At 41.0% G+C, this 26,485-nt stretch overlaps 2 protein-coding genes across 2 annotated transcripts in view; one reads left to right on the forward strand and one right to left on the reverse strand.

The window, feature by feature from the left end:
* The window catches only part of LOC132020081 (protein adenylyltransferase SelO-like), a 44,941-nt gene extending 42,768 nt beyond the window's left edge, over positions 1 to 2,173 (forward strand). Inside the window, exon 19 of the mRNA XM_059404151.1 lies at positions 1,473 to 2,173. Coding sequence (XP_059260134.1) covers positions 1,473 to 1,538 — 66 coding nt within the window. The 3' untranslated portion in view covers positions 1,539 to 2,173. The remainder of the gene's footprint in view (positions 1 to 1,472) is intronic.
* Positions 2,174 to 13,119: 10,946 nt separating this feature from the next.
* Positions 13,120 to 26,485, reverse strand: part of APBB1IP (amyloid beta precursor protein binding family B member 1 interacting protein) — a 108,952-nt gene continuing 95,586 nt past the window's right edge. Inside the window, exons 12-15 of the mRNA XM_059404153.1 lie at positions 24,920 to 25,018; positions 24,238 to 24,343; positions 16,288 to 16,391; positions 13,120 to 13,965 (exon numbers count right to left, since the gene is read on the reverse strand). Coding sequence (XP_059260136.1) covers positions 13,456 to 13,965; positions 16,288 to 16,391; positions 24,238 to 24,343; positions 24,920 to 25,018 — 819 coding nt within the window. The 3' untranslated portion in view covers positions 13,120 to 13,455. The remainder of the gene's footprint in view (positions 13,966 to 16,287; positions 16,392 to 24,237; positions 24,344 to 24,919; positions 25,019 to 26,485) is intronic.

Genomic DNA, 26,485 nt, shown 5'->3' on the forward strand with positions numbered 1-26,485 from the left:
ATCTTGTTGGGATATTGGTTGTTTTTTTTTTTTTTTTAAAGATTTTATTTATTTATCAGAGAGAGGGCGGGGGAGAGAGCGAGCACAGGCAGACAGAGTGGCAGGCAGAGTCAGAGGGAGAAGCAGGCTCCCTGCGGAGCAAGGAGCCCGATGTGGGACTCGATCCTAGGACGGTGGGGTCATGACCTGAGCCGAAGGCAGCTGCTTAACCAACTGAGCCACCCAGGCGTCCCTATTGGTTGGTTTTATATTAAATTTATAGAGTGACTTGGAAAGAATTAACATCTTTACAACATTGAGTTTTCCCATCCAGGAACACGCTACAGGCATTCTTCCCTTTGCATAGTACTACTGGACTGTAAAAGTGGCCACACAAACTAAAACCATGCAAAGTGATCAAATAATCAATGGGAAAAATTGATTGCTTTGTGATCTTCAAAAATTTTGGTCAAAACCTTAAAAACTCTTTCACTGTTGGCTATGGATATATAGGGAAATAAAATAGTAAAACTAATAGTGCACTGTACTTTAAAACACTAGAAACATTGAGAAAGTATTTTATTTCTAAGAGACTTATTAAGAGTGGCTTGAACAATGCTTGTTGGCTTTTTTTCTTGTCATATAACTCATAATACAGAACTAGGATCTTTTCTATATCTTAGTGAGTTGCCACTATTTTTTCCATAACTCCATTTATGTTCAGTTTGAATTTGACTTTCAGTATTATCGCTTTTCATTTATGTACTGCAGTTTCATCTTTACTGGCCAATTTCCTTTTTCCAGTGATCATTTTTTTAAATAAAATGTCATGTGGGTTTACCACTGGGAGATAAGGAATCAGTGCAACTACACACTTTGCTGTCTATGCATAAGAATAACAAGTATAGAGGGGCGCCTGGGTGGCTCAGTGGGTTAAAGCCTCTGCCTTTGGGTCAGGTCATGATCCCAGGGTCCTGGGATCGAGCCCCACATCGGGCTTTCTGCTCAGCGGAGAGCCTGCTTCCTCCTCCTCTCTCTCTCTGCCTGCCTCTCTGCCTACTTGTGATCTCTGCCTGTCAAATAAATAAAATAAAAATCTTTAAAAAAAAAAAAGAGTAACAAGGATACAGCAATCAACCACTAACAGACTTTGAAAGAAGTGATATGATTGGTCACTGATCATGATAGTCATCTTTTACGTAGTGATTTGTGGACTGCAATTCTAACGGTGAAGTTTGTACTTTACCCAACTGTTTGGTTATAATATCATGGTAGCAAATGTTGGGAAACTAGTGTTATTTAACTGAATTGTGGTTACTGGAACTTGTGCATGTCGGAACTATGCAAAGTAAGGGCTCTCTGTATTTGTTTCCTAACATTTTAGGTCCTGAAATAAAAATTTTACAGCTTTCTTCATATAGGCTTTGAAGATTTCTCTTTTTAAAAAACGTTTTTTTTTTCTTTTTTTCTTTTCTTTTTTTTTTTTTTTTAAGACTGTATATATTTATTTAAGACAGAGAGAGAGAGTGAGTCGGATGGAGGATCACGGCCTGCACTGAAGCCACTTTAACTGCTGAGCCACCTGGGTGCCTCCAACTTTGAAGATTTCTTACATCAATTCTTAGATATGTTGTAGTTTTTGTTGTCACTGTGTAAAAAGTACACTTTAGTACTACATTTCCTAAATGGACTCACTGGTACATAAGACAGTTTTTGGTGTCTGTGGTTCATCTTAGCCATGTTGTTGAACATATGCAGCTTTCAATGGACTGCTTTTGTCTTCTTTGTTTTTAACTAGATATTCACAGCACCTGGGAATTGAAAATTCTGTCTTTTTGTTCAGCTGCAAATAACTGGAAGTTGACCAACACCGTCTTATCCACATAGAGGTTTGAGTCTCACAGAGGGAAGGGTATGACCAAGCGTTCCAGGCTGGTGCAGCAGCTCAGCAATGTCCTGAGGGCCCAGCCTTGCCTTTCATTCCCCCATTTCTTTATGGCATTGAGTTGGTCCTTCTCTGCTTGTTGCCTCATGGTCAGCAAATAACTGATGACCTCCAAGCTTTGATCCTTGGTCCTGTCTGGATGAAGGAAGGCAATGGGGAAGAAGGGAGGGCGCCTGTAACAGGGAAACAAAAATCCTTCCTAGAAATCCCCAACAGTCTTTTACTTACATCTCACTTCTATTTTTGCATTTCGTTGGCAAGGACTGGGTCACATGACCATTTCTGGCTGCAAAGTGGGTCTAGGAAACTATTTTTAGCCAGATATGTTGCCATTCCAACTAGATCTTCTGTTAATTAAGAAGAAAGGGAAATCAGATATGAGGTAGATGAAAATTCTTCATTTCTTCCTGTGATTATGAGACTACAGGCTTTCTGTATCCTTGTGCATCCAATTTGGTAATTCATGTGTTTCTTACAAAATTAATCCATCAAGATGCTTAATTTTGTTGACACATATTACATGTGCTATTTATTGTCTCATAATATTTAATTTCTTCCATATCTATAATTTTGTCCCTATACTTGTTTCTAAACTTCTTAATATATGTTCTCAATCTTTTACCCTTGGTTAAATTTGCTAAACCTTAGTCTTTTATGTTGGTCTTTTCAGGTCATTTATTTGCTTTTTTTGGTGTTCTGTTTAATTTTTTAAAATTTAATTTTATTTTTTCAGTGTTTGATTTTTATTTTGTTTGTAAGTGAAATCTGATTTCTTTAGCTTTGACTTTCCTTTAATATACTCTTGGTTCATTTCTTTATTTATTTTAACAATTTTTATTTATTTGATAGAGAAATAGCACAAGTAGGCAGACCAGAAGGCAGAGGGAGAGGGAGAAGCAGGCACTCCACTAAGCAGGGAGCACGATGAGGGACTCAATCCCAGGACTCTGGGATCATGACCTGAGACAAAAGCAGCCGCTTAACCAACTGAGCCACCCAGGCACCCCAGTTTGTTTATTTTTAATCGTATTTTCTAATACATGAAATTAAGACTATAAAATTTCTAGTGAATACTGCTTTGGCTATTCTCATTGTCATTAGTTTCTAGGTAAACTGCATTTAAAAAAAATTTATTTATTTGGGAGATAGAGATCAAGAGCATGAGCAGGAGGAAGGGTCAGAGGGAGAGGGAGAAGCAGATTCCTTGCTGAGCCAGAAGCCCAATGAGGCTCAATCCCAGGACCCCGGGATCATGACCTGAGCTAAAGGCGGACACCCAACTGACTGAGCCACCCTGGCACCCCATTAATCTGCATTTTTCATATTGATTTTATTTTTGACCTGAGAGCTCTATGGTAGTTGCTTTAACTTTCCAAGTTAAGTTCCAAGCTTCTGCTTTAGTTATTAGATTTTTGAGAGAGACCTGTTACAAGTCTGAGAGTTAGGAACTGCAAGGAGATCCAGCCAGGTGCTATTCTCACACTTTTGTGTTTTATTTCCAGGAGTTATACCAGGTTCTCACAATGAAGATCTGAGAAAAATGCCCTCATGTTTCCAGCAGGGAAAGTAGCCATTTTGAAATATGCCAGAGCATTTCATTCTTCTTAACAAGACCTGCCTGCAGGAAAAAATATTTTACCAGAGCCTACCTTAATGAGATTTTATCACAGCTTAACGGACCAGAGAAAAGCAAAATGCCCAACACCAGCCTCCTCTAGCCTTTCGTGTCGGGGATGGGAAATACTTGACTCTAAGCCTCTGTAACCATCTCGTCCTACCTAAGAGGGAAAAAAAAACCTGGGAAGCAGTTGTGAAGTGCACAGACCAGTGCCCAGTGTCATAGGCTAACTAGGACATAGGATACTTTTCCTTCCCTACACTTCACCATCATATTACTAGAGGCATAGTAACCACAGTGCCTTTTACCCAACACATCACGTCCAGCTTTACAAAGAAATCACAAGGCATACTAAACGGCAAAAAGCACTATGAAGACACATAGCAAGCATCAGAACCACAGTCAGATATGGCAGGAATGTTGAAATTCTCAGACCAGGATTTAAAAATAACCATGGTTCATATGCTAAGGGCTTTAATGGAAAAAGTAGACAGCACACACAAAAATAGATGGACAATGTAAGCAGAGAGATGGAAAAATCTAAGAAAGAATAAAAAAGAAATGCTAGGGATCAAAACTATAAGTGAAAATGCCTTTGATGGTGTCATTAGTAGATTAGACACAGTTAATGAAAGAATCTCTGAACTTGAGGATATGTTAATAGAAATTTCTAAAATTGAAAAGCAAAGAGAAAAAATACTGAAAACAAAACAGAATATCTGAGAACTACGGGACAACTACGAAAGGTATATTATACACATACTAGGAAGAAAGGAAGAGAAGTCATGACTGAGAATTTTCCCAAAATAATGCCAGAACCAAACCACAGATCCTCAGTGCTCAATAAACACCAAGTAGGATAAACCCCTCCCTGAACAACACCACCAGTACTTAAGCATACCATATTCAAAATCTAGAAAATCGAAGATAAATAAGAAATCCCAGAGGTTGCCAGAAGAATAAAATATTTTATAAATGGAGGAAAAAAGATAAGAATTACATTTGACTTCACAGAAACCATACAAGCAAGAAGAGAATGGAGTGAAATATTTCAAGCGTTGAGAGAAAAAACCCCACCAAACTAGAATTCTGTATCCTACAAAATTATCCCTCAGAAGTGAAGGACAGGGGCACCTGAGTGGCTCAGTGGGTTAAGCAGCTGCCTTCGGCTCAGGTCATGATTCCAGGGTCCTGGGATCGAGTCCCACATCAAGCTCCTTGCTCGGCAGGGAGCCTGCTGCTTCTTCTGCCTCTGCCTGCTGCTCTGCCTACTTGTGTTCTCTCTCCATCTCTCTAATAAATGAAGTCTGTAAAAAAAAAAAAAGTGAAGCACAGATAAAGACTTTCCTAGACAAAAAAGAAAGAGAGGGGAAAAAAAAAAAGAAAGAGAGGGAGAAAAGAAAAATTTGCTGCCAGCAGACCTGCCATGCAAGAAATGCTTAAAGAAATTCTTTAGGGAGAAGAAAAATATATATAAAGAAATATAAAGAAAGAGCATTAGAGAAGGAATAAGTGAAGATAAAAGAAAATTTTATTTTTCTTATTCTTAATTAATGTAATAGATAACACTTTGTTAAAAACAACACTAACAACAGTGTATTAGATGATTATGGCTTGTAAGTAAGTGCAATCAAGGACAGTAATGATATAAGAAGCAGGAGGGAGGAATAAAAAACATATTGTTATAAAGTACTTGCTCTGCCCATGAAGCATTGGGCATATATATTTTAAATATATACTGCAAACTCCAGAAACCACTAACAAAGTTAAAAAAAAAAAAGGGAAAAAAAGTATAATTGATGTGCTAAAAAAAGAGATAAAATGGAATCATATAAATGTTCAGTTAAAACTACAAATGGGGGGAACCTGGTGGCTCAGTTGGTTAAGCATCAGCTTGGGCTCAGGTCATGAAGCTAGGGTCCTGGGATTGAGTCCCACATTGGGCTGCCTGCTCAGGAGAGGGCCTGCTTCTCCCTCTCCTTCTGTTGTTCCCCCTGCTGTGTGTGCTCTCTGTTTTTGTCTCTGTCTCTCTCTCTTTCTCTGTCACATAAATACATAAAATCTTAAAAAAAAAAAATCACAAATGGTAGAAAAAGAGTGAAAGACAAAAGGAGAAACAAAGAACAAGGGCAGCTAGTAGGAAACAGTGACAAATACGGTAGATAGTAATCCAGCTACGTGAATAATTGATTTAAACACCGGGGTCTAAATGCACCAATTAAAAGACACAGATTATCAGAGTGGGTCAAAAAGCAAGACCCAACTATATTCTGGCTACAGCAAATCCACTCTAAATACAGGGATACATGGGCGCCTGGGTGGCTCAGTGGGTTAAGCCGCTGCCTTCGGCTCGGGTCGTGATCTCAGGGTCCTGGGATCGAGCCGCGCATTGGACTCTCTGTTCAGAGGGGAGCCTGCTTCCTCCTCTCTCTCTCTGCCTGCCTCTCTGCCTACTTGTGATCTCTCTCTGTCAAATAAATAAATAGAATCTTTAAAAAAAAAAAAGAAATAACATAAGAGTCAAAAAAGGAATCTCAAGAGGAATGAAACAGTGTTTTGTGAAAATGAAAATACAACTTATCAAAATCTGTGGGATGAAGTGCTTAAAGAGAAATTTATAACACTGAATGCATACAGCAAAAAAGGAATGAACTAAAACCAGTAATCTAATCTTCCTCCTTGAGAAGTTAGAAAAAGAAGAGTAAACTAAATATAAAATAAGCAGAAGTAAAGAAATGAAAATTAAAGCAGAAATCAATGAAATTGAAAATTAAAGCAGAAATTAATGAAATTGGAAACAGGAAATCAATAGAGAAAATTAACAATACCAGAATCATGTGGTCACATCAACAGATGCCGAAAAAAACATTTGACAAAATTTAACAGCCATTCATAATAAACAGTCCGAACAAACTAGGAATATAGGGGAATTTTCTCAACTTGCTAAAGAACATCTACAAAAAAAGTAACACTAACATTTTACTTAATGGTGAAAAACTAGACACTTTCCTGCTAAGGTCAGGAGCAAGGTAAGGATGTCCCCTCTCACCACTGCTTTTCAACATCATACTGGAAGTTCTTAATAAGAAAAGGAAATAGAAGGTATATAAATAGGGGAGGAAGAAAATAAACTGTCTCTGTAGATGACATAATTGTATATGTAGAAAATAAAAAAACAATTGACAAAAGAAAACTAATTAGCAAGTACAGAAAGGTTGCAGGATTCAATGTCGTATGCAAAAATCAATTGCAATTGCATTCCTATATACCAGCAATGAACGACTAAAATATAAAATTAAAGATACCATTTTCTTTTTTTTTTTTAAGATCTTATTTATTTATTTGACAGAGATCACAAGTAGGCAGAGAGGCAGGCAGAGAGAGTGGGGGGAAGCAGGCTCCCCGCTGAGCAGAGAGCCTGATACTATCCCAGGACCCTGGAATCATGACCTGAGCAGAAGGCAGAGACCTCAACTCACTGAGCCACGCAGGCATCCCAAAGATACCATTTTTATTGGTTCACCAAATATGAAATTCTTAGGTACTTTATGGAAAATATACAAAATTAAGAGATACGAAGGACAGTTAGAAGGTCTGACATACATTTCACTGGAGCTCCAGAACTGGATAAGGAGAGGCAATATTTGAAAACAAAATATATGAGACTTTTCCAGAAGAGTGAAATCCACATATTTTAAAATTAGGAGCTTTGGCAGATTCCCAAGCATTCAAATAAAAAGAAACCCACACTTAGATCCCAATAAAGAAAAGTCTTAAAATCATCCAGAGGGAGAAAGAAAAGATGACCAAAATGAAAGGATAATTTGACAGCCAACTTCTCAATAGCATCATTGGAAGCTAGAAGATAGGGGGACAACCTTTTCAAAGAACTCACTGTTATTTAGTACTTACTAAAGTTTATGTACAGCCAACCCAGAATTTTATATACAATGACACCATCTTTCAAGAATGAGTATGTAATAAAGACATTCTAGGGGGAAAAAACCCAAGACAAAACTCAAACACTGGATGACAATACTCTGTGTGTGTGTGTGTGTGTGTGTGTGTGTGTCTGTGTGTGTGTGTGTCCGAATGAAATTCAAGTGTTCTTAAATCTTGTATTGTCCTGGTTAAAATCGTTTAACTTCAGACTTTCTTAAGTATGATGTCACTTATAGGTAGCCATTGAAAGAAAAGAAACAGGGTGTAACTTTTCAATAAGAAGATTTAAAATGGAATAAGAGAAAAATCTTTAGTTACATGAAAAGAAGATAGAAAGAAAAAAGCCCCAGAAAAATCCAGATAATATAGAAAGTACAAAATAAGATATTAAAAACAGTACAAAATGAGTTATAAAAATATATAATCGTTTACAGTAAAGTTAAAAAATAAATTTTCCAGTTAAAAGATAGGATGGCTGGACTAGATATAAACACAACAAAATTCACTTCTATTTATAAGTGGCAAACCTGGAACATCACGATGTACAAATTTTGACAGTAAATGAATAGAAGGATTTTTCAGGGAAATGACTGAAAAGAGCTGTATGAATATAACAAGCAAATGGTGGTCCACAGAGGTATGCCATTCAGTTCGCCAGGAAAATACACAAATAAATTTTTATACTTAATAAAGTATCAAAATATGTAAGGCAGAACTTACCAGTACAATTAGAAGCTATTGACTAATCCACCTTCATCAAAGGGGATTTTAACACATTCTTCCAAGTAATCAATGGATCAAGCAGACTAGATATTAGGCTGTGGAAGTCTTAAGCCACCTGCCTAGGAAGGTCGTACTAAGTAACACAGGCAGTACATTGTAACTGTACACATGTGGGTCATTTATAAAAACTGACCGTATATCAAGCCATAAAGAGATCTCAAACTTCAAAGTCTCAGTTATCATTGACTTTGATAATTTCAGTATCATACCAGCCATTGTTTTTATGACTAAATAAAGTATGTAAAACACACAGTAGAAGCTTAAATGTTCATTTCCCTCTGAGACCCACTGAAAGCAGGAGAGTCTATCTCCTGGCATGTTAAATCTTGTTTCTTGTAAACTTGATCAAAACCCGTGTTTTATTTTATTTTGCTTCGCAGTTATTCTATTACCTGGATCTCTGTCCTGTTGGCAACATTATGCACAAAATTCTGGAGTTATTTTAGGTTCTGATACAGGATTACTGTCTTTTTTTTTTTTTTTTAAGATTTTATTTATTTATTTGACAGAGATCACAAGTAGGCAGAGAGGCAGGCAGAGAGAGAGAGAGAGAGGAGGAAGCAGGCGCCCTGCAGAGCAGAGAGCCCGATGTGGTGCTCGATCCCAGGACCCTGGGATCATGACCTGAGCCGAAGGCAGAGGCTTTAACCCACTGAGCCATCCAGGCGCCCCAGGATTACTGTCTTAATACCATAGTTCCTTCATCGCTGCCTAGATCCCAAAGCTGGTACTGCCCTCACGTCCAGATTTATGGCTACGCTTTTCATGAAAGGGGAACAAATTCTGGTACATTTTCAAGGCTGACCTAAGTAGACTCATGTGTAAGTAGTGTTTGTGAAGACTTTCCTGCAAGACACCAGAGATTCTGTTCTACTTGAATGAAAATCACACAGAGCTCCTGATCTGGTGCCTGGGCCTATTGAAAGCAAACTTCTGCCTCAAGATGAGGCAAAAGCAGCCCAGTCTCTAAGATTCCTGACTTAAAAGACCTTAATACTGGATTCTTTCTTTGATACTCACACAGCAGAGATCAAAGTTGGTCCACCGTACAGGCAAACGGAATGGAGTAGTCAACCCTTTTGTTCATTAAAACTATCAATACTTTGACTACAAAACCAGTTACTTCTTTTCAGGAGCTTTCCTAAAATTCATATTATCAAATGCTCACAAACATTTTAATGTTTGAATTTTTATATTTTTTCCCCTGTAAAGGAAAGTTATGGTATGGATGGGAGTTAGGAAACTGGGGCTGGGACCCAGCTCTGTGAGGTCGAGGTTAAGCACATAGTCAGGCCTGATTTCTCTCTGTTAAGTTGGGAATATGTTTGAAGTGACACTTTCTGGTTCTTCTGTGAAGCCCGTAACCACCACAGCTCTCCCTTTCCCCCCCTCAGTGCCCTCATCCTACTCTCTGAGCCTTCTTGATCCCCAGTGATGGGTCCCAGTACCTCTCGTGTTATGTTCTGGCTACCAATGATGTGGCTGAGCAATGACCCCTTATTCACTCATGCCAACGAGGTTCTCTTTTAGAGAATTTTCCCAGGTGGGGCTAAAAGGTAGACCACCAGTCTGTCTTGACCTCTAGACAGATGCGAAAAGAAATGCAGGAGTTGGAGAGTGAGACTGTCTTCCATCACAGGAGCTGAAAAGTGGAGTGACAACTCCAAGCGAGTAACAGTGTTTGCAAAGAGAGGGACCAGGAAGCAGGCATATGGACAGGAGCAGAGATGCGGAGAGGGGAACACTAAGAATTTCCAGGTACCAGTTCTAGGCCCTGCTCGACAGTCTAGGGGCATATGTGGCTCAGGTATTGGCATTCTGCTCTGAATTGTGTAATCAAGTCCTATTTTTTGCTCAAGATGGCTCTAGATTTGCAAAGCAATCTTTGCTTTGTCACGTAAAGTCATGATCCTAATTAATGTAGTGGGTCCTTTCCAGGGTCCCTTCCTCTTCGTGATGCTGTGGCTGTGGGATGGAGAACACTTCTGCTTCCTGCTCTGGACATGACTGGAAAATACCATCAGGGTTTTTATACTCTGAAATCAAGAGTTGATTGGCAAAGGATTATTATATTTTCGATTGAAGAGATGCTGAATTCTAAGTTATTCTTCTCAAGTACTAATGCATTTCCTCATCTGTGAACTAGGTGGTCATTTTGAACAAATTAAGATCCAGGTAAATCTAATGAACAATCTTCTGTCCTGAACCTCACAGGCTTGGTTCAGTAGCCTATGTCAGGTTGAAGCAACTGGGGCAATTCTGCGTGGCCACAGACAACCTGTGTGAGCTCTCCGTCTCCAAATCAGTTCCTAAGAAAATTCTGCCATTAACAACTTTCTTGTATTGTCCCAGATATCTGCATATTGATCAGGCTTTCCTTAGGTCTCAGAAACACCATGTTTTTACTGCATCTGACATCAAAGATCATCACAAAACAAAAATGAACAGGAAAGAGTTACTGTGCACAAGGAGACATTTAATGTAAAGCATTTACCTTCTATCCTATCTTAGGAACATGCTTAGTTAAAGTATAGAACACTTCATCATTTTTTTTTTAAAGATTTTATTTATTTATTTGACATACAGAGAGAGAGATCACAAGCAGGCAGAGAGGGAGGGGGAAGCAGACTTCCCACCGAGCAGAGAGCCCGAAGCAGGGCCCGATCCCAGGACCCCGAAATCATGACCCGAGCTGAAGGCAGCGGCTTAACCCACTGAGCCACCAGGCGCCCTCATTTCATCAGTTTTTTTTTTTTTTTTTAAAGATTTTATTTATTTGATAGAGAGAAATCACAAGTAGACGGAGAGGCAGACAGAGAGAGAGAGGGGAAGCAGGCTCCCTGCTGAGCAGAGAGCCCGATGCGGGACTCGACCCCAGGACCCTGAGATCATGACCTGAGCCGAAGGCAGCGGCTTAACCCACTGAGCCACCCAGGTGCCCCTCATCAGTTTTAATTACTAAATATTTTGGCTTTAAAATCTGAATTTGTTTTTTTTGTTTTAAAAGTCAATTTAGAGCTTATTTCCCCCCAAATAGGAAAATAAAAGATTAATCATCTTCCTTAAGTGGAAAGTAACATCGCAGTGATTACTTATTTTCTGCCCGCTTTAAGAAGACTTTGAGATGTGGAGAAACAGGAATCCCCGGGGCACTGTTGGTAGGAAGGGAAACTGCTGCAGCCACTGTTGGAAGACAGTATGGAGGTTCCTCAAACACACACAGAAACACCGTGTGATCCAAGGATACCTCTACTGGCTATTTATCCAAAGAAAAGGAAGATGCGAACTCTAAAAGCTATGTGCACGCCTATGTTTATTGCAGCATTATTTACAACAGCCAAGATATGGGAGTAAATTAAGTGGCCATTGACAGATGAATGGATCAAGAAGATGTGCTATATATACACAATGGAATATTAGCCATAAAAAAATAAAATCTTGTCATTTGCAGCAACATGAATAGACTTAGAGGATATTATGCTAAAGTGAAACAAGTCAGAGAAAGATAAATCCCATAAGATTTCACTTATATGTGAAATCTAAAAAAAAAAAACCAAAAAACAATAAAAAAAGCAGAGACAAACCCTTAAATACAGAGAACAAACTGAGGGTTGCCAGAGGAGCAGAGGAGAGGAGGGTGGGGGGGGATGGGCAAAATGGGTGAAGGGAAGGGGGAGACACGGGCTTCCAGGTATGGAATGAGTAAGCCACAGGAATAAAAGGAGCAGCATAAGGAATATGGTCAATGATCTTGTAATAGCTTGTGGTGAACACAGCAGTAACATACAGAGTTCTTCAATCACAGTGTTGTACCCCTGAAACTAACACTGTATATTAAGTACACCACACACAAAAAAAAGTCTTTGACATGTTCCATAATTAAAAAGAAAAATAGAACCATTGAAAGAAAGTTAAGAAAATCTAAAAGGGCTCCCAGAAGTCAACCTGAAAGAGAAGCGAGACAGGGTAACAGGAGCTCAAGGTAAATTAGCTATTAAAATTGAGCATCAAGGGGCACCTGGGTGGCTCAATGGGTTGAGCCTCTGCCTTTGGCTCAGGTCATGGTGATCTCGGGTCCTGGAATCGAGCCTGGAGTTGGGCTCTCTGCTCTGCGGGGAGCCTGCTTCCCCCTCTCCCTCTACCTGCCTCTCTGACTACTTGTGATCTCTCTCTTTGTCAAATTTAAAAAAAAATTAAAAATTGAGCATCAAATTTATCTGAGAGTGGCGCCTGGGTGGCTCAGTTGTTAAGGGTCTACCTTCGGCTCAGGTCATGATCCTAAGGTCCTGGGCTCGAGCCCCGCATCTGACTCCTTGTTCTGTGGGAAGCCTGTCTCTCCCTCTCTCACTCCCCCTGCTTGTATTCCCTCTCTCGCTGACTCACTCTCTCTGTCAAATAAATATAAAAATAAAAAATCTTAAAAAAAATTTTAAGAGAAAGCATTCCAGGTTAAATAACATAAATGGCTGCCTTTTCCTGTCTCTAAGTATTAATTTATAGGATACTTACAACAGTGTTATAACAGAGAAGTCCCAAACTCTACATATCTCTTTTCTTCATTACTATGCTATTTGACCACTGGAAAACCAAACAACGGAGGTCCAGGATCCCCATCCATCAAGCCATGAGTCTCAAAGACACTGAATTCATTCTACCTCTCCTGTTTTTCCCTCTTTCAATTTTTTTTTTCCAGAAAATTCTGAAGGTCTTTGGGGGTGGAGATGGAAAATACCTCGAAGATTAACAACACTTTAGATGGCCCACGACTTTGAAAGCTATTTTAAAAGGTCAAGTATACTATAACAGGGATATCGCAATAGATTTATTTTAAAAAATATTTTTAGAAATACTGTTTTCAAGAAAAAAATAAACTTTATTAATTTGATGCTTCTGAACATATTAAAATGAATGAACATAAAAACATTTTTTAGTTAACTTGGAAGGGAAAATGAATTCACAGAAGCGGAAACAGTGAAGATATGTACATTTGGGCAGATTCTTTAACTTCTGTGTTAGGTTAATGGTTATGAATGTATTTGAGCTACAGTGACATTTTACATCATTTCTCGACTGAATGTGTCGATATTTTACTGAAAATGAACAAGATGTCACAAAAATAGAGTAGTAAAAATGCACTTGAGGTTAGAAAAGATTATGCCCATCACAAGAAGATATTTATCCGTTTTCCTTAGGACATGTTGCCTCTTTTCTTTTGCAAAGCTTTCATTAGATCGGACATGAAATCTTGCTCTCCGCTGCCTCCCCCGCCGGGCGGTCCCGGGTTCTCTTTCCTCTTCGGGGGAGCAGGAGGCCTTTTAACGCCAACGGGGGGCGGCTTCGGGGCCTCGGGTGCAGGTGCAGGCGGGGGAGGCGGCGGGGGCGGTAGCTGAGAGCCCGCATCCCCTGCAAACGACGGCGGTGGGGGAGGCACGAAGTCCGGGGGCCCGTCGTTAAAATCAGGGGGCGGCGGAGGGAGCTCGTCGTCCTCCAGGGGTGGCGGCGGCGGCGGTGGTGGCAGAGAGTCGTCGGGCGGGGCAGGGAAGCCTCCCCTCGGGCCTTTGGCCCTGGGCACTGTCGCCGGGCTGCCGCATACGTCTGAAGACCGTCGCACTGGAGGGGGAGGTGGCAGGCTGGACTTGGGCAGCTGGTGGGCCCTGGGCGCTCCTGGGTCGTGGTTACCGAAGGCTGGCTTCTTGTCCTTCAACAGAGCAACCACAGCATGACATTTCCACTGAAAGGAGAGATCTGCCTCCTGAGGGGTGGGGGGAGCCTCCATCACTCAGGCCCGGAGACCACAGGTGGTTCACCAGCTAGCTCCTCTTTGCTCTGCCTTAGGAGAATGACTCCAAATGACCCTTAACGTTTTTCCTGATAGTAACATTCTTTAACTAACGCTTATCTACTATGTCTTCTTAAGTAAATGGAACAGGAGGTCTTTACCTACGCTAATCTCAGTCTAAGGAAATTCAAAACGGAAGCAAAATGGCTCTCCTGGAATTCCCACTCGTGCCTTGGTTCCCAACACAAGCCAGCCCAGGTCCTGGGCATGTGCAGCCCTAACATTTTTCCTGGTCTGAGGAGCAGGTGTCTATGAAACAATTTTGCTTCTGTATCATACCTCCGGTGGCCGAAAGGAGATGAAGAAGCTTCCCCCCAACTTCCCCAAATCTCCTGGCTTAGATGTCCTCCTTTGATTAGTACAAGGCAGATGGGAGGGAAAAATTAAACGGAGTTTTCACTAGGTTACCGGTAACCTTTGTACAAATCTGGGCACAAAGAGTAACTCTCCTAGCAGACCTTTTCTGCCTTCTCTTGCATCAGTGATTGCTGGCCTGCTGAGAACAAACGTGCTGCTCCCCAGGACTGTGAGCTACCAGGGAGAAGCCAATTACACGCTTTTCTCCTTCGGCATGACCACTTCAAGGGAGGTGGTGGGTGGACAGAGGAGGCCCACACGGAGTCCACAATCTTAGATTTACCTTTTGTTAAACCCTGTGACAGTCGGCCGTCAGGGATAAAACGAGCATCACGGGCTTAGTTATTATCTAATGCCTCAAGGTTATGATGATATCAAGTGAGCCAGGTGTGTGCCTGGGTTCGAAAGAGGAAAGTCATGCAGCCCATGTTGTGGTGGAAACCACCACACCAGACTTGCTCAAAGGCTGAAGAGGCAGAGTCCTCCTTCCGCCAACGGTGGAACAGATAACAGTAACTTACATTTATATAATGCAACTTCCTCAGGAATTTCAGGCAGCTTAGCTGAATCCTTCTGTTTTAGTGATAATTATCATTGCAATTTACAATTTATCAAGCTTTTTTTTGGCTTAGCAACGTCTTACCACTGTCGATTAAATTTAGAAGTTATGTCTTGTTTTGTTTTTCTCCTACAAAGTGCCTTACGATTGAGTTTCTATTTTATTCAGTTTATTTGCTTGGCAAGATGAGCTAGTTGACTAGTGATGACTTAAAAAAAAATTCTCAACCGGCAGTTTGGGAATTGATGTTCACACAAAGCTAAGTCAGTTCTATTCTGGGATCCTTTCATTGCTTTCAGTATTTTCGAGTGTTTCTCTTCAGTTGCCTTACAGGAACCATAGAAATAAGAGCTGACGGCTCAGTGCCTGATGTCAAACTTGAGAAGCGCATAAGAATATTAGAGAAACACTTTCTACAACGGTTTTCAAAAATTATAACAGTTTCAATAAATACAAGATTTAATTCTTCCCATCATAGGCTGATGGACAAAGTGAAAGGGGGGAGTGAAGTGAAAAATTATGGAAGGTACAATTATTCAAGGCTGCTTGAATCACACATGGAAAATATTCAATGGAATAGTCAGTTGATATGTTCCCAAATAGACTAGTAACTAGATTTTAACTTTCAGCTACAATTTTCAGATTAAATAAATCTTCATTAATCTCCTCTACTGAAGAAAAAGTTATGGAGAATGTTATGTCAATTTGGCTATTATTTTAAAATGTGTTTTCTTCTCCATCACCCTGAGGATGTATGTAGAACATTAAAATGCACATTTTCTAATAGAACCTTTATAGCAGTCATCTAATCTGGTTTTGGGGCTTAGTCAGCATTTAATATAGGGCTTCTGACTAACTGGTTGCTCTAATTTATTCAGAAAAAGATAAGTAAAAATCCCAAAGACTTAAAACTCAGGGTCTACTTTCAAAATGCTAAAACCACTTGTTTAAACCAAGAAAATCTCTTCAGCCGAAATCAGTGTAGCTAAATTAAAACTATTTACCAAGCAAAAGTATTAAAAAATTTTTTTTTACATTTTCCTGGAGGAATGTGATAACAGTTGGCTTTAACTTTCTATTCTAGTCCGCATACATTTAAGATTAAAAAAAAAAGCCAATTACTTAAATGAAATTATAATGACTTCTTAGTTGTTGTAACTAGATTTTCTCTTTTCTCAGAGCAGTTACTGCACACTGCTAATGGTTTAGAATACGGGCTTACCAGAAAGAGGCTGAGAATGAGGTCAGTTCCTCTCTGGCCTTACCTTAGCTGTTTCTGCATGCCTCTGGGCTTCTTCGAGAACAGCACTTACAGAATGTACAGCCTGGGGGATCTGACCATTGGCTTGAGTGGTGCCTGCTTTAAGCCCTGATAAGAGGGGAGAAAAACAAGAAGGGTGGGTAAGGCATATTCAACATTCTTGCAAGTTCATCTAAAAACAAAGTAGTTTATATATTTCCAAAGCAAAAGACAAGGAGTCATAGGTACACAGGCCTTAACAGAAAAATCTGACGTTCTATGGCAATACTTCAGGAGATTCAGCAAAGGTTCAGGAAAGTGAATGCTTTATATAGAATATAACATCTCCATTAACTAGGGGCCTAGAGAATAGTGCGTTCTTTTTCAAAAGACCTTTTTTTTTTTTTTTTTCTTTTGGAGAGGAAGAGTAGGGAGGGAGAAGCAGAGAGAGAACCTTAAACAGGCTCCACACGCAACACAGAGCCCTACTAAGGGCTCTATCTCAACAACCTGAGATCATGACCTGAGCTGAAATCAAAAGTCGGACACTTATCTAACTGAGCCACCAGGCGTCCCTCAAAAGCCCCTTGATAAGTGGAGAATAAACTCTGAAAAACTGTTAAAAAAATTCCTGCTGTTGAAGATTTTTCTGAAAAATATGTTTCTAGTTTCATACTGTGCTGTGTACAGGAACAACTTTTGAACATTTTTCTCAACAAAACATATCAGGGGCACAAAAACAGTAGACTGAGGGGACTGAGGAAAATGTGCAGACTCCTGAGATAACCTGGAACAGGCTTTCTTCCAGAAAGTTCTGATAAGCACTTATTTTCCTGCCTTTTGGTTTACCCTTTGTCACAAAAGTGAGACTGAGGTTTCACAGTTTTCAGGGAACCTGATAGGGTTCTTCAGATGTACGTGGATCTCTGTGGTTCCTTAAAGCATATCCTGGAAAGCATGGCCATCTCTCCACAGAATGACCAAACTGCCACCCAGCCCACAATGACAGAGTGAACTCAGAGACTGCTTTAGCTATGCTCAATGCCAGCTGTTCTGTCAGATATTTATGAAATGACCTTTAACTTGCTTCTTCAAATATTTTCCCAATAGTTTGAGAAACTCATCCATCTACGTAACAACTCAAAGAGTGTTAAGAACTTGAGCTTGGGAAGAAGCGAGTATTTGATAAGAGAATATTAATAGGGTCTCTAGTATCTCTCTACAAATTATTAAATACCAGCTGGAAATGTGTACAGGACAGAAATTGGAAAACACATTAGCCGAGTGGTCAAAATGAATGTTTTCAATGAGGGGCAAATAGACACCATACGTCTCCTATCGTGATACCCTGCGAAGGACATGCAGCCCTCACGCAGGATTCCTGCCAAAAATGCACTACCTGAGATGAATCATAAGGAAACATCAGACACGACCAAACTGAGGGGTGTTCTATAAAATAAATGGCCCTTGTTCTTAAAAAGTGTTAGTGTCCTGACAGAGAAAGGCTGGGGGAATATTCCAGATGAAGGGGGACTAAGGAGACACAATAAGTAAATGCCACACACAATCCCGGATGGAGTGTGTGCCAGGGAAATGTGTGTGCCGCGGGCTATCGAAGGCACTGCTGAGACAACCGGCCGAACTGGAACACGGGCTGTGGTTTAGATAATACTAATATGCAATTCTCCAGATTTGATAATTGTACTATGGTTAGTAAGAGAATAGTCGTGACTTTAAGAACCACAAAGGCAAGACTGGAGGGGAAACGTGTGTGAGGTAGTCAGTCTACTCTGAAGGGATTTGGAAAGCACATGTCTGTGGGCAGGATATGGAGAAGCGGGAGTTGGGAGATAGAAATAAGACAAATAGGACAAATCCTTAGTATTGGTGATCTGGGAAAAGCGTTCACAGTACTGTTCTTAACAACTTTTCTGTGTGTTTGAAGTGATTTCAGGATAAAGATATTTGTGTCCACTTATGCGGTTGAAATATTAAACAGGCTATAACCACTTTCTCTACTGCCAGTTTTTTCTTACAAAATCCATGTTCCTCATTCAGCAAGGACAGCCGCCTCCTTGTTCTGAGTGGACCTTCCCTTGCTCTCCTCAGCATGCCCTCTGTGCTGTCAGAACCTACATGATGTGACTGGTAAATGTGCATTTCTCTAGCTCTAAGGCTCATTAAACGGCTCTAATTAGCCACAGCTTTGTTCTGGAGGCCAGGAAGCAACAAGTCTAAGCATCTTAAAGTCTTAGGATGTTTATACTTAGGATTTTCTTATACATATTCAAATCCTTTCTTTATATATAAACACTTGTACAAAGCAAACAGAAACTGAAGCTGAATCCTGAAGACCATTGGGGGAAATTCCTTTAAAGGGCACAAATGTATTTTCTTTTTGCTTCTTTTGCCCAAACACAGGCTGATTTCTCACCAACACAGTGTGTGTTATTATGTTAACTATGATGTGCTGGTCTTTAATCTGTCTGTGAGAACAAATGAATAATAATAATAATAATAATAATAATAATAATAATATCCCAAATGCTCCAAGCTATGGTCTTCCCATGTACCAGGAGATCCAGTCTTTTCTGTGGGCTCTCTGCACCATCCTGGGACAACCCATGGGTACCCACATAACCCATATATTCTGTAGGTACTACTGACTTGGGTTCCAGGTTGTCTGGGTTCATTCTATTAACAGTCCCAGCCATCAAGCAGCAATAGAGTCTTTCCTACTCTCTCTTTAGGAGTCCTCAGAGGAATTAGGGGTCGGAAGCTGATTGAACAAATATGCCCCAAATGCTTTATAGGACTCAAGTGCATTCTGAAAAGGGGACCAAGCACCACACCCCTCATTCTTAACTCACATGGTTTGTGAAAGGCCAATTCTCCCACTTGACCGGGCAAGTCCAAGGGCAGCAACCTCTTGGGCACTGTGAGATCGTTAGGAATGGGCATGAAACAGAACCCTTCCAGAACTTTTTCAGAGATGGGGCATTCTATTTGTACTAATATTTATAGCTGTGTGAAGAATGTAAGCCTAGGGAATCACTGGCAGTCCTCGCCACCTTATGGAGACAGTGCCTAAGAAAGAGACCATATCTTGAAGATGTTGATGACATCACTTACAGTCCTGGATCTTGCTGTGCCTGAAAGCTGCCTACCTCTGGACCTCCTAGTTTTGTGCATTAATAAATCTCTCTCCCTCACTCTTTGTTGCTTAAGCCAGACTGAGTTGGATTTCTGTCAATTGCCATGTGAAGAGTCCTGACTAAAAATAGTTGCTAAAGTCAAAGTGATTTAATAAGTACTAAAAAACAAAACAAAACCCCAAACAAAACCCTTTATGGCTGTTCTCTAATATGAAAAAAAAAAAAAGCTGTCATTTATCAAGAATAAATTACTTGTGAAGCACTTTGGATACAGAACAATGCCTCCATGTTTTTTCAGTTGGGAAGTCATAGCAGAAAAACCTCATGATGCCCTTTCGTGTCTAGAGGAGAAAACAGCTCTAAACTAATCAAACTGGCTTATAAAGGACAATTCATTGTAGACCTGAGGATAGTGATGAGGGAGCACGAGGCTGGCTGAGGACAAAGCAAAAGCTGGCGCCTTTGAACCAAAGATGTCTCAAGAATTCTTTCTTGGTCATCGGCTCCGGACCTCAGCCCACCAAACTTCACCTAGGTTCTAGAACTTCATCAATAGGAAGGGCTTAGCCACAAGAAGGAAAAAATATCACAGAGGGAACATCATCTGAAGTCCCTAAGAAAGGATGCTGTTTGGGGCTTTGAAGAACTAGGAAAAGCAAGTGGCCCATGAGCCAGGAAAAGGACGAGACAGGTCAGGAAAAGAGGTGGCAGAGCTGGGCAAGGTCTTATTATGCAGGTTTGGTTGGCCTTGCTAAGGGTTTGGGACTTTATCTAAGGTTAGTGGAAAGCTTCTGAAATGCTACCCATAGGGGAGAGATCACATTTGCATTTAGAAAGGTGACTCAGGGAGGGATAGAAGTCTGCAAATGTAGGGAATTGAGCTGGTATGCCACCACCACTGGAGGCCAAGTGAAAAATCATGGCAGCTTGGGTTTTGTGGGAACGGAGATGAACAGACCTCGACAGATTTGACCAATATTTAGAAGGTAGAATCAACAGGATTTGGGGATGACTGGATTCGGATGAGTGAGCTTTTCTTGCATGTGTCCTGCATGAGTAACTGGGCAGATGGTGATTATTATTAACAGAACCTTGAGACCAACAATGGAAGAGCAGGTTTGGAGGGTAAGATGATGATGTTGTGTCTGATGTATCCAAGTGGAGCCCCTGGGCAGACAGTTGCATACATGGTTTCGGATGTTAACAGAGAAGTCTGGGTTGGATTAATAGATTTGTGGGTGGTCAGCACAAAAATGGTGCCATGACCATTTAGACCAGTTAGAGAGACAGTGTAACATGAGAAGAGGGTTAGGATTGACTGGGTTGTGGGTAATTTAAGGTGGCACAGAAGAAGAGTTAGTAGAGGACATTAGAAAAGAGTGACCAGAGAAGTTGGGGGTGGAATGGAAGATGTGGAGTGTGTACTATTGAAAAGCCAATACAGGAGAATGCTTCAGGCAGGAGAGGTCAATTGTGTTGATGCTGCTGAAAGGTCAGATAAGAAAATGGGTTTAGTTGCACAGAGGCATTTTGTTGCATAGAAGCCACTGGTGGGATTGGCAAGAGCCTTCTCCATGGGACATTAGAGGCAGAAACTTGCCTGAAATGAGTGGAAGAGCGAGTGAGGGTAGAAAAGTGGAGGCGGCACATGCGGTCTACCCTTCAGAATAGTTTGCTTGTTGGGGGGCAGTAGCTGGAGGGAGATGTGGAATTGGTTTTAAAACTTATTTGTTTGAAGAAGGGAACAATGTTGATGAGAAGGACCCCGTAGAGCAGAAGAGAAAGAAGAAAAGGATGGTATGATAAAGCATCTGTCTAGTCTTGATCCTGAGTTCCTGGCACAGAACTTCTAAAACTCCTGGTATTTCCAGAATGACTGGAATGTCTTTGCTATTCAGTGAAACCCTAGAATCCCATCTGAGTTTATGCTAACAAGATGGCTTGGCATGTGGGTTGACTATCAGAAACACTAATAGGTGATTAGAGGGGTGGGGGCTTTGAGCTAAACCAACCTCTGGGGAGGGCACTGAAATCAGCCATGTGGTTGGTGAGAGGACAAAGCAGCTCTGCAGCCAGGGCCCTCCTAGACCTTGCCCTGTGTGACTCTTTATTTGGCTGGCCCTGATCTGTATCCTTTATAATAATAATAATAATAATAATAATAATAATAATAATAGTAGTAAGGATAGCACTTTCCTGAATTCTGTGACTCATTCTGGTGATGTGTTGAAGCTGAAGGGGTAGTGGGAACACCTAAAATTATAGGCAGTAGGTCAAAAGTATGGCTGGCGTCTGAAGAAAGGCAGCCTTGTTGGGGATGGTACCATTGGCCTGTGGGGTCTGAGCTAACTCCAGTGATGGGCATCAGAGTGATACTGCAGAAGATCAACTGGTGTCAGAATAGGGGACCAGAGCAGGCATGGAAGGACTGGCTCTTGTTAGGGAGTAACTTAACAGACGCAGGTAAATTGTTGGTTTTCATGGTGGGAAGTCAAAGGAGTTCCCACTTGATGGTTCCATTTTCTTTGCTGAGAGTGAAGGATTTGGGGGTTGGAAGACTGAGGAGAGTGAAAAACATCTGAAACAGTGAGAGAATCTAGGAATTACATTGACAGGAACAGGTCTTCTCAATGTTATTGACATCTGGGACTGGTAAATTCTTTATTGTGTGGGGAGCTGTCATGTTAGGACAGGCAGCATGCTTAGCCTGTACCCATTAGATATCATAAGCATTTCCCCCAAGGTGTGACAACCAAAACTGCTTGTAGGCATTGCCAAATCTTCTGTAGAGGGCATGGTGACCCTCAGCTGAGAGCCGCTAGTCTCGGAACCGTAGTAAGATCAGTGGGCGGTATTAAGGGCCCTGTTGTGGGTGACGTCCAGAGCTCTGTGGTGGAATCACTTGCTTTGTCTTTTTGGCGACCAGCCCCCATCCTGAAGCCACCCTGGCCGGCCAGAGCCGCCTCACTGGCATAACAAAGACACGATCCCTCAGGAAATTCCTTGCGCTCTTGAGGCTGTGTCTGGAACTGAGGCCAAAGACCAGATATATTTCTCATTGAACCACAGAGACAGTCTGTGATCTGAATGAGCAAAATGAATACAGCTGATGCCACAGATGACCCCCTGAGCATCTGACTGGATACGGCTCTTCCTGGCTGCTGACCACGAAGCCCAAACTCCCTGATGGATACTCAGTCAGCCAGAGCCAGGCTATGAAACCTGTCTGGGTGACAATGTGTCTGTCAGTCTATACTAGCTGCTTCCTTCTGGGAAATGGCTGAGATGTCAATGCTTGTAAAAAATAACTACAGCCATTAGCTGGTAAGAAACAGAGCTTTTTGCTAAAGTCAGTGATCCCAATTTTAGAGAAAAATGCTCAGAAGAAAAAATTCTTTGGTTGTCTGGAAAGGAAAGGCATCTTAGTGTTCCCTCAACTCAAAAGACTTAGAGCCTTACAGGCTCATCCTCAGTGTGTAAGATCTGAGGCCACTGGATCTGCCTCAGAAATAGCCCAGGAGCCTTTACTGGAAAAGAGTCCCGTGCTCCTGGTAAAGATGCCCCAGGTGGTCTCAGGATGCCTCATCCCAAAGAAGGACTCCATCTTGGGAAGTGGAAAACGGACAGCCTGGAACTCCAAGTGGTGTTTCACTCCCAAGCTGAAGACTGACAGAATTAGGAAACCCAACTCCCAACCAAACTCAGCAACCCTTCATTTAGTAACTCAATAAATATTTACTATATGCCTGGCTTGTAAACTCCGGGAATACAATGTGCAACATGGTGAGATGGTCCTTTGTCTTTTGGACACTTAGAGAGTCCAGTGGAGAAAACAGGCACTAAACATGTTCATGAATACATAAAATAATTACAAATCGTGTTAAGTGCTCTGCAGAAAACAGTTTTATGCAGCAAAAACACTTTCAGAAGCTCACTGCACACAGAGCAGTTCATCTGGACACATCCAGGGAAAACCTCTTTAGGTGTTGGGTCAAATCTGCCACATTGTACCTTCTACACTTTCAAGCAGCTGTGACCCTTTCAGCAGCAAAGAATATATATACTGGCCTTCGATATGACCATTCTCTAACACTGAAGGACAATGACCAGAACTTTCCTGCTGTAATTGGTTCCAGTTCTTTCAATCATTATTTATCATAAAGACAAGGTGTTTGAATTACAGCTCAGCCACAGAGAAGACATGAGACACTCACTTATTCCAGCTTCAGAATTTCTCCAGTTGTGGAGTGTGGATAATAAACTATACTTTGCAGGGTTGGTGTAGGAACCAGAAATAGTCTATGTAAAATGATGCCTTGTACACACTTCATCTCTCAAAGTTTTGTCCTTCTCAAAAATACAAACAAGAAGCTGTTATGTTACCACAGAATGTGATATCCAAAATTGGGTACAAGGCTTTGGCCACAATACCATGAGGCAAAACACCAGGAGATCATCTCGTCCTTTGTGGGGGCTGTCTGCTGGGTGCTAATGGAGCTTTGGACACCTTTATACTCTGTTGAGACACAGTATTCTACTAGCTCAGCCTAAACTGGTGATCACCATCTAATCCACAAGCCTATCATGAGAAAGTGGTTGAAACTTTGCTGAGAATCACATTTATAAAAGTTGGTTATAAATGCTGAAGCTGTATAGTATTATTGTTCAACATTATAAATGTTGAAGCTTTGCTAAGAATCTATTCATAAACATACAGGTGTGTGAGGAGATCTTGAGCCAACAAAGTTCTGTTTTTATCAAATGTGTTGGGTAAGTTTGAACCTGAGCGCTAAGCTTGTCAGGATTTCCCTGCACGGTACCTGTAGAAGGTGGGGCCGCGCTGGCAGGGCCCAGGTTTGTCCACCGGGAGGCGAGCCCGGCCCTCTCCACAGCCCGCTGATAGTTATCAAAGAGAGTCTTGCCATACTGGGGAGAAAACACAGAAGAAGCAAGAAAGAAATCCATTTATCCAAATCTCGGACCCAACTGCAATATACATATTGAGGAAAAAAGTACTAACTACCCTTTTTACTTCTTTCCTGAGCTGTTTTTTAGTTTATTTCAGTAAAAAATCCACAGATTGTTTTCTCATGTTAAATGATTTGCCAGATTAGCAGAGTCAGTTAATACTTCTACTAGATGTCAGAGGAGGGCTTTCGCCACTCAGTTCTGATTATGTGGGTCTCCATGGAAATCTACCACAGGTTATGTGTTGTGTTTCTTAATTACATACTATGAGTAAATAAAGCTCTCGATGAGTAAATAAAGATCTGAGAAGCCTCACGGGAGAGTAAACCCTTGATTCTCAGTTCGTTAGAGAGGTCTGTGTTTCCATCACTCTCGCCTATTAAAAAAACCCTGTGGGCAAGTAAAGAAGTCGGGCCTTCGGCAGCACTGACCAGCCCAGGATGGGTCAGACGTTTGCAAGTAGCACAGAGTCTGCGCCCAGGTCAGGACGCTGGTGTGCAGTTCAAGACAGGGGGAGCCCAAATGCTCTCTTACCTTGGCAATCCTTATTCCCATGACCCACTGGTTTAGGGTCCTTGCGTCGTCACAGCAGAGGTATTTGATGTACTGGGACTCCTTCTGAATCTGGGGATGCTAGAAAAAGGTAATTTCAAAGACCATTTATAAATTATTTATTAGCATAGTTTGAATTAAAAAAATGTATATGATTTCCTGAGATGGTGGAAAATCGCTGGTAGCAATTTTAGGATTAAGAATAGGGATATTTTTATAAAAATACATGCTTATTAAAAAAAATAAATAAAAATTAATTAAAAAAATAAAGAATATGTATAAAAAAAAGAATAGGGATATTTTTATATTTTATTTTATTATTATTTAAAGATTTTATTTATTTGAGAGAGAGAGAGAAATGAGGGGCAGAGAGAGAGGGAACCTCAAGCAAACTCCGTTTCCCCAATGAGTGTGGAGCCCAATGCATCGCTTGACCTCATGAAGAATAGGGGTACTTTTAAATGGACTAAATTTTGAAAGGACTTAAGGAACCTGTGACATGATTTGTCATAAGCAGTTCTTACTATATTAGCCATAATAATTTTCTCTTCTGCTTTTTTAGCTTTTGAAAGCATCCGCATACAACATGTTTCCTTTCCCACAAGAAATCCGAATCGTCTCTCCATTCAGATAAAGGACCCTACATGATGTAATTCTTTTTTTTTTTTTTTTAAGATTTTATTTATTATTTATTTGACAGAGAGAGAGATCACAAGTAGGCAGAGAGGCAGGCAGAGACAGAGAGGAGAAAGCAGGATCCCTGCTGAGCAGAGAGCCCGATGCGGGACTCGATCCCAGGACCGTGAGATCATGACCTGAGCCGAAGGCAGCGGCTTAACCCACTGAGCCACCCAGGCGCCCATACATGATGTAATTCTTATGTCACAGAATTAATGCTCTGTGACTCCCAGTCAGACTGGGTATTTCTGTTACGAGGAATTCAGATTTCTCCCATTCTTAATTGTCTTTTCTTTTGCAAACTGGTCATTGTGGTCTCTGGAAGGATGGCCCAGAGAAGAAATACTCGGTCTATTCTCAAGTGGCAATGGCTTGGAGATGCTGCACTAGGATCTGGGCCTTCCAGGAGCTCACATTCAGAGAGAGGAGAGATGCCCGCAGGTATGAAGAAGAAAGACACTGGGCCCCTCTTTCTTAATCCTCATTGCCCTTGTAATTTCTGTTGGGCGTTTCTTTCATAGACTGTGCTCCATGAGGGTGGGGACAAATGTCTGAAACATGTCCTGCTGAAGTCCCCCATGTCAGCGCGGACTGGTGCGTGATCAGTATTCTGGTCCAGAGCTGGAAATACTTGTTGAAGGAAATAAACAAGAGCAAGATTTCTGGTTCAGCCAGAAGTCTTACGGCTATGAAATGAACGACAGGCAACAAAATCTAGATTCTAAGATTTATGCCATGTGTATTTTCATGGGTTGTTATCATTTTAAAAAAAGATTTATTTATTTATTTGAGAGAGAGAGAGAGAGAGAGGGAGAGCACTCCCAAGTTGTGGGGGAGAGGGAGAGAGAGAAGCAGACTCCCCACTGAGCG

This window comes from Mustela nigripes, chromosome 6 (assembly GCF_022355385.1).
Source record: "Mustela nigripes isolate SB6536 chromosome 6, MUSNIG.SB6536, whole genome shotgun sequence".
Taxonomy (NCBI): domain Eukaryota; kingdom Metazoa; phylum Chordata; class Mammalia; order Carnivora; family Mustelidae; genus Mustela; species Mustela nigripes.